This window comes from Mustela putorius, unplaced genomic scaffold, assembly GCF_011764305.1.
Source record: "Mustela putorius furo isolate JIRA1106 unplaced genomic scaffold, ASM1176430v1.1 tig00003896_pilon_pilon_pilon, whole genome shotgun sequence".
NCBI classification, from domain to species: domain Eukaryota; kingdom Metazoa; phylum Chordata; class Mammalia; order Carnivora; family Mustelidae; genus Mustela; species Mustela putorius.
The window spans coordinates 14,310,714-14,319,855 of NW_025422045.1; the positions used below are offsets into that span (position 1 = coordinate 14,310,714).

The 9,142-nt window shown below is 35.7% G+C and overlaps 1 protein-coding gene across 1 annotated transcript; it reads right to left on the reverse strand.

The window, feature by feature from the left end:
- Positions 1 to 6,289: 6,289 nt before the first annotated feature.
- On the reverse strand, positions 6,290 to 7,258 carry LOC101676914 (olfactory receptor 11G2-like). The gene has a single exon (XM_004781741.2). It carries the CDS (start codon positions 7,256 to 7,258, stop codon positions 6,290 to 6,292), a length of 969 nt encoding a protein of 322 aa, XP_004781798.2.
- Between the last annotated feature and the right edge of the window lie 1,884 nt (positions 7,259 to 9,142).

A 9,142-nucleotide genomic window follows, 5' to 3' on the forward strand; every position in this document is an offset into this window, starting at 1 on the left:
TGTAGATTGCTTTAGGTAGCATAGACATTTTCACCATATTTATTCTTCCAATCTATGAGCATGGAACGTTTTTCCATTTCTTTGTGTCTTCCTCGATGTCTTTCATGAGTATAGTTTAGTTTAGTTTTCTGATTCTTTGCCTCTTTGGTTAGATTTATTCCTAGATATCTTGATGGTTTGGGGTGCAACTGTAAATGGGATTGACTCTTTAATTTCTCTTTCTTCTGCCTTCTTATTGGTGTATAGAAATGCAACTGATTTCTGTGCATTGATTTTATATCCTGGCACTTTACTGAATTCCTTTATGAGTTTTAGCAGTTTTGGGGTGAAATCTTTTGGGTTTTCCATATAGAGTATCTTGTCATCTGTGAAGAGTGAGAGTTTAAGTTTTTTACTGATTCAGATGACTTTTATTTCTTTTTGTTGTCTGATTGCTGATGCTAGGACTTCTAGTACTATGTTGAATAGCAATGCTGATCATGGACAGCCCTGCCATGTTCCTGACCTTAGGGGAAAAGCTCTCAGTTTTTTCTCAATCTGGCCAGGGGTTTATCAATCTTATAAATTATTTCAAACAACTAGCTTCCAGTTTTGGTGATGTGCTCTACTATTCCTTTGGTTTCTCTTTCACGGATTTCTGCTCTGATCTCTATTACTTCTCTTCTCCTGCTGGGCTTAGGCTTTATTTGCTGTTCTTTCTGAAGCTCCTTTCAGTGTAGGATTAGATTGTGTATTTGAGACATTTCTTGTTTCTTGAGAAAGGCTTATATTGCTATATACTTTTCATCTTAGGACCGCATTTGCTGTGTCCCAAAGATTTTGACCAGTTGTGTTTTCATTTTCATTTGTTTCCATGAATTTTTAAAAATTCTTTTTTAATTTCTTGGTTGACCCATTCATTCTTTAGTAGGATGGTCTTTAGCTTCCATGTATTTGAGTTCTTTCCACCTTGTGACTGAGTTCTAGCTTCAGAGTATTGTGGTCTGAAAATATGCAGGGAATGATCCCAATCTTTTGGTACAGTTGAGACCTGATTTATGACCCAGAATGTGATCTTTTCTGGGGAATGTTCCATGTGTACTGGAGAAGAATGTGCATTCTTTTGTTTTGGGATGAAATGTTCTGAATATATCTGTGATGTCCAGCTGGTGTAGTGTGTCACTTAAAGCCCTATTTCCTTGTTGATTTTTTGCTTAGATCATCAGTCCATTTCAGTGAGGGGGTGTTCAATTCCCCTACTATTATTTTGTTATTGTCAATGTGTTTCTTTGATTTTGTTATTAATTGGTTTATATAATTGGCTGCTCCCATGTAGGGGCATAAATATTTCCACCTCCTCACTTTATTTTTTTACCATCTCCTCACTTTAAATCTGGAGGTGTCTTTGGGTCTAAAATGAGTGACTTGCAGACAGCATATCAATAAGCCTTTTTTTTTTTTTAAATCCAGTCTGGTACCCTGTACCTTTTGATTGAGGCATTTAGCCCATTTACATTCAATGTATCTACTGAAAGTATGAATTTAGTGCCATTATATTGACTGTAAGGTGACTGTTATTGTTTATTGTCTCTGTTCCTTTCTGGTCTGTGTTACTTCTAGGCTCTCTCTTTTCTTAGAAGACCACGTTCTATATTTATTGTAGGGCTGGTTTGGTGATTGCAAATTCTTTTCATTTCTGTTTGTCTTGGAAGTTTTTTTTTTTTTTTAAAATCTCTCCTATTTTCAATGACAGCCTAGCTAGATATAGTACTCTGGGATGCATATTCTTCTTGTGTAGAACCCTCTTTTTGTATTTTAAGATTTTATTTATTTTAGAGAGAGCACAAGTGTACCCAAGCTTGAGAGTGGGGAGAAACAGATGGAGAAGCAGGCTCCCCACTGAGCAGAGATTCCTGGATGCAGGGCTTGATCCTAGGACCTGTGATCATGACCTGAGCCAAAGGCAGATGCTTACCTTACTGAGGCACAGACACCCCTTGGAGAGAGAGAATCTTAAGCAAGGTCCATGCCCAGTACAGAGCCCAAGGGAGGGTTTGATCTCATACCCTGAGATCATGACCTGAGCTGAAATCAGGAGTTGGATGCTTAATTGACTGAGCCACCCAGGTCCCCATAGAACTTTTTTTTTTTTTAATTGAGCAGACCCTTCCCTACCCTCTTCTATTAACTTCACATGAATTATCACTTGAAAAATATTTTGGATAATTTGGAAATAATATATATAAGTGATTTATCTCTGTGACCGGCAGCTGAGAGATGCTCACACAATGTATATTATCAAAATAAATGAAGTGGGCTGAAATTCTATCCTCTGTATTTGAGGAGATAAGAATTTATTACATAGTTTGAAAAAAATGTAACTTCTTGGCAGTGGTTGAGGGAAGTAAGGGGGATTTTGAAGACCAGAAGTCATCTATTGAGTAGGATAGACTTTTATTTATATCCTTATAAATAGTTCATCTCTTAAATAGACAAATCAGAAAAAGATTTCAAATTCTTTTATCAAAATATTCTTAACTTATTAAATCCTGAATTCAACAAAATTTACTAGTAAAGTTGGATTTCATTCCATAAGTGGCAGCAACCTGAAATATCAGGTGAAAGTTTCCCTGGGATATGGGATGTCTGATATGTAAAGAGTCTGTTAATTGTTACCTTAGTTGCTTACGAATGCAGAAACCACACACCTTTAGAAAGAATCAACAGGACATTTTATTAATTGCCACACAGATTCATTTCTTTTCCCAACCTACTAAGAAATCTTGATGACCATAGAATGAATAAACCATAAATACCCAGAGGGGACTCATAATTAAAATAATCAGAACAATATTAGCATCTTATACCTCCATTAAAGATATTTTAGAATAAGTTATTTTTTTAAAGGTTTTTATTTATTTAGTTGTCAGAGAGAGAGAGAGATAGCACAAGCAGGGCAGAGGGAGAAGCAGGCTCTCTGCTGAGCAAGGAGCCCCATGCGGGACTCAATCTCAGGACACTGGGATCATGACCTTAACCAAAGGCACACACTTAACAGTAAGTTAAGTTACCAGTAAGTTGAGCTACCCAGGTGCCCCTAAAATAAGTTCTTAATTAATTTTTTCTTCTATCAGTAATTTGTCCAGACATCTGCTCAGCCACTCAATTCACTTTGCTTCTGTGAAATAGAACAAAGAAAATGTTTTTTTTTTTTAATGAAACCCCCAGAAATTCTGCACCTCTAAGACCAGACACCCTCAAAACCTTAGTTCTTTCCTGAAGGATGTCCAGTTACAGTTACACTTCACTTTGTGAATGGGATGACTTTATGAAGCCTATAAATGTAATACCATAACTTGTGTCTTATTTACCTTTTGTCTTTTATTACATTTTAGAAAGTTAGACTTGAAAATATAGATGGCAAATGGTTAAATAAAATGTATATTCAAATCAAAAATTGAGATTATACATTTAAGAAGATATGACTTTTAGATGCTTTTGGATAATACTTAAATACATCACAGAACAAAAATACTGAAATAAAGTATGGTTCTAAAAACAGTCAATCAGTCAATCAGTGATGAATACATAAATATGTGTTATATATACATATATATATATATACACATATATGTATATATATGTGTATATATATACACACATATATAATACTATATATAATATATATATATATATATATAAAATGAAGATTACTCAGCCATTAAAAAGAATGAAATCCTGTTATTTGTAATGACATGGATGTAGCTAGAGGGTATAATGCTAAGTGAAATAGGTCAGAGAAAGACAAATGTCCTATGATTTGACTCAGGTGGAATTTAAGAAATAAAACAGAAGAACATAGGGGAGGGGATGGAAAATAAAATAAAAGAAAAGCAGAGAAGAAGTTAAACCATAGACTGTTAACTGTAGGAAACAAATGGAGAGTTTCTGGAGGGGAGATGGAAGGGATCAGGGTAGTTGGGTGATGGCATTAAGGAGAGTACTGGATGTAACAAGCACTAAGTATTACATACAACTGATGAATCACTAAATTCTACCCCTGAAATTAATAATACACCATATGTTACCTAGATTGAATTTAAATAAAGATTTTTAAAAAATTACCACTTCATGTTAAAAAAAAAAACAAAACTGTCTTAAGAAAACTGAACTCCTCTTATATAGCTGAATTTCTTAGGAAGTATAAATCTACTTTGTATTTCAGAATTGGAGCAATATAGAAGGGCGTAATATAGGTCATAAGCTTGTTTAGGGATTAACTGTTTAAACTCTCCTTCACTGGTAGGTACTTACTAAAAGGAAAGATTTCTATATGAGAAAGTCCAACCTTGCAGGTGTGATCTTATCACTCTAACTCCAAAGAATGATGCATTTTACTCAAAGGATTTTAATGAAACAAATAGCCTTAGTTGCATGTTAAGTAGATAAGAGAAAACTCAAAATAAGAATTAGGAGACAACATGTGTTGGAGAGGATGTGGAGAAAAGGGAACCCTCTTACACTGTTGGTGGGAATGCAAGTTGGTGCAGCCTCTTTGGAGAACAGTGTGGAGATTCCTCAAGAAATTAAAAATAGAGCTTTCCTATGACCCTGCAATTGCACTACTGGGAATTTACCCTAAAGACAGAGATGTAGTGAAAAGAAGGGCCATCTGTACCCCAATGTTTATAGCAACAATGGCCACGGTCGCCAAACTGTGGAAAGAACCAAGATGCCCTTCAACAGACAAATGGATAAGGAAGATGTGGGCCATATACACTATGGAGTATTATGCCTCCATCAGAAAGGATGAATACTCAACTTTTGTATCACATGGATGGGACTGGAAGAGATTATGCTGAGTGAAATAAGTCAAGCAGAGAGAGTCAATTATCATATGGTTTCACTTATTTGTGGAGCATAACAAATAGCATGGAGGACAAGGGGAGATGGAGAGGAGAAGGGAGTTGGGGGAAATTGGAAGGGGAGGTGAACCATGAGAGACTATGGACTCTGAAAAACAATCTGAGGGGTTTGAATGGGTGGCGGTAGGATGTTGGGGGAACCAGGTGGTTGGTATTAGAGAGGGCACAGATTGCATGGGGCACTGGGTGTGGTGCAAAAACAATGAATACTGTTAAGCTGAAAAGAAATAAAAAATTAAAAAAAAAGAATTAGGAATTTTGTGACTATTGTTTATCTCTAATAGGATTAAGATAGATGGTAAATATAAAGGGCCAAACATTAGTTAGGATTTAACTCCCTTTGCTGCAAATATAGTGTCAATTAGACTGTTTTTACTTTTATTTTTTGTTCTTTTTTAATTTAAATTTTGTTAGTTAACATATATGCAATATTGGTTTCTGAATCAGAATTCAATGACATTACTTACATACAACACTCAGTGCTCATCGCAAGTGCCCTCTTTTTGGAGTACTCTCATACTATTTTCCAGAGAGGCTGTACCACTTTGCATTCCCACAGCAGTGTAGTAAGGTTCCTCTTTCTCTGCAACCTCACCAACATCTGTTGTTTCCTTAGTTGTTAAGTTTAGCCATTCTGACTGGTGTGAGGTGGTATCTCATTGTGTTTTTGAGTTGGATTTCCCTGATGACAAGTGATGTGGAGCATTTTATTTTTTTCATTTGTCTGTTGGCCATTTGAATGTCGTCTTTGGAGAAATTGTCTGTTCATGTCTTCTGCCCATTTCTTGGCTGGGTTATTTGGTTTTGGGTGTTGAGTTTGAGAAGTTCTTTACAGATCTTGGATTCCAGCCCTTTATCTGATATGTCATTTGTGAATATCTTCTCCCATTTCATAGGTTGACTTTTAGTTTTGTTGATTATTTCCTTTGCTGTACATAAGGTTTTATCATGACGAAGTCCCAAAAATTCATTTTTGCTTCTCTTTCCCTTGACTTTGGAGATGTGTCTAACAAGAAGTTGCTGTGACCAAAGTCAAAGAGGTTACTGGGTGTGTTCTCCTCTAGGGTTTGAATAGATTCCTGTCTCACATTTAGGTCCTTCTTCCATTTTGAGTTTATTTTTGTGTAAGGTGTAAGAAAGTGGTCTGGTTTCATTCTTCTGCATGTGGCTATCCAACTTTCCCAAAAGCAACTATTGAAGAGACTAAGAAAGTCTTATTTATTAAATAAAACTAGTCCCATCATGTAGTTATGGATATTTAAGATGGTGGTGGGCTTTATTGTAACAGTTCTCTAACCAAAATTATTGAATTCTCTAGAAAAGTATCTTGCTTACATTTTGTTAAGATAGGTTGTGGTGGAACTTGATTCACTCTGACTTCTGATTTATATTTTATGGACAGGTATTTCTATCCCAAAGACTTTCCTTAGGGCAGTCTTCATTTCCTTGTTCCTGAGGCTATATATTAGAGGATTACAGAAGGGTGTTATCACAGAATAAAATAAGGTTACAATTTTCTGCACTTGCACTGGGTGTCCTGATCCAGGACTAACATACATCACCATGATGGAGCCATAAAACAGGGTGACAACTGCCAGATGAGAGGCACATGTAGAGAAAGCCTTATGTTTGCTTGCTGCTGAGGGCATTCGTAGCACAGCCACAATCACTAGAGCATAGGAGCAAAGAATAAAGAGAAAGGTGCCAATCATGAAAACAGCATTGAAAGTAGAGTAAATGAACTGGGTGGTAGTGTCTTCAGAACAGGACAGCAACATCAATGGGACAGGATCACACACAAAATGGTTGATGGTATTTGGGCCACAGTAAGGCAACTGTGAAATGAGAACAACTGGGGTTAGGAAGAGGATGAACCCACATGACCATCCAAAGATGACAAGGCCAGTGTACAGCTGTTTAGTCATGATGCGTGGGTAATATAGAGGACGGCAGATGGCAAGGTATCTGTCAAAGGCCATGATGCAAAGGAAGAAGCCCTCATCACACCCAAATGAGAAGAAGAAGTAGAACTGTGTGAAACAGCTCACAAAGGAGATAGACTTGCTTGTGGACAGGAAATTTGCCAACATATTAGGGACAGTCGTGGTGACATAACATATTTCCAGGAGAGAGAAATTCCCCAAGAAGATGTACATGGGGGTATGAAGACACCGGTCCCACCGCACAGCACAGACAATGGCTGCATTCCCCATCAGAGTCAGGGTGTAGACTACTAAGAAGAGTGCAAAGTAGAGGAGCTGCATTTCTGGGCTTGAAGGAAAGCCCATGAGGATGAAGTGGCTGACAGAGTTGGTGGTTTCTGTGCTGGACACATTCATTGGTCTGTAAGACATGGGGGATTGACTTGGTTATTGCACCTTAATGGGGTACGCTGGTTCTTCTTGAAAACACCAAATTCTTTTTTTTGATAAAGTAACAAACTGAGGTTTCTATTAAAGCAACAAAGCTGTGATCATCATAACCTGTTTCCCAAGAGTATGATTTCATTTTGGTAAGATGTAAATAATAATATAAATAAAAACATGGTATGGATCAATCATTAAGCTAGGTTAGGATCCTGGATTACATATTAGGAGTGCTAAATTGAGATTTCCTTTTGAAGTATAATGTAAAATTAATTTGTCATAATTAGTAATATTGATAAGAATATCAAGTGAAGTACTATTTATATTAAGGCATTTCAGAAAGTTCTGTCTCACTGAGATATAATGAAAGGGCACAGGGAATATTTATTTTTGTTCTTGTTTATGATATTATAAAGTGATGACTGAAACAGCTCTCTGGTTCATTAGATAGTCCATTATATGACCAGACATGTTAGCTATGTAAAAAATGTTTTCCTCTCCACCAGCCTATTGGATTTAGCTCCACAGATGAGGAAGAACCTTACATTTTGGCACCTAAAATTACCCGTAGTTTGTTGTTATTGAATAACAGCTTAACTTCTATATGTCTTCTTTCCTTAGAAACCTACTTTTGGCTATCACATTTGGCATCTAAGGTGGAAGGACTGATGTTTATGTATACTCATTTGCTCATGACACTACATAGACTATATCAAGTCTGCATGCAACTTAACAGTTCAGTCTACTTATTTTCCATAGCAATCATATCATATCAGGTGGCAGTGGAATGCATGTACTGGAATTTCTCCAAATACAGGAGTTTTTTTTTTTTTTTTTTTCTTGTCCTGGAAGAGAAAGATTCTCCCTTGATCTGTTGTTATTGTATGATAATATATTTTAAAAAAAGATTATTTAGGATTTTATATCCTTAATAATTATATGATTTTCCCAGCTGAGGTTGTTATATAGTATCTGAGAAAGAATTAAATGTGATATTAAATAGAGACAGCAAGGTATGGAGGTACTGAGTCTTGGCCGTTCACTAGAAGTGAAAAAACAGAGTGCCTTTAAGTTAACTACATTCAAATTGTACTTAAATGTGTATAATGAGGACAAAAATATACAGAATCAAAGAGGGAAAATATTAATATTAATGTAAGAAGCAATTGATAGTATTAAGTTTCTAAAATAATCTATAGGATGCCCACAAATTATTCTGCTGCATTATTTTTTCTTTAAGAAAATGCTCACTTATATGTCTGATAGGTCTTAGTGGTTAAGACCTATCAGACATATAAGTGGTTCATAACGCATTTGATTGAATTTTTAAAACTCATTTATTTTTGTTCTTTTTATTCTGGACTGTGTCCTGACATTGGTATCCTACTCTAAGCCATTTTAATTAATATTTTGACTGACAATGGGGCACTAACAGTGGTATATGAAATCAGTATCAATACTCACCCTGTTTGTGTCTCCTATTACAGTATTTCTCAGGAATACTAATTGTACTAAGTCATAATCCAAAGCAAATCCTACAAATGCAAGAAACAGCACACAGATGCTGAATGGTTTTGTCATTAAAGGAAATCATTTCACATACACCAAGGCATATTAAATTACTAAAACTGAGAGCAATATATGCATTAGAGAGAGATATCAGTGGAATCAGAGATTTGTTACATTTTCTTTGTTAAACAAGCAACAAAATTCATCATTCATCCACCTCTAGTAATTTATTAGTTACACATTTTTACACAAAATCCCCAGGCCTCTTTTGTAAATAATATTTATATTTTAAAGGGATAGGAAGCTAGATAAATGTATTTCCCCAGACATGGGGAAAGAAGAGAAAAATTAATATTTTCAAAC

Excerpts from the sequence above, each read along its gene's own strand:
- LOC101676914 (XM_004781741.2), bottom strand. The coding sequence starts at position 7,258 with ATGTCTTACAGACCAATGAATGTGTCCAGCACAGAAACCACCAACTCT.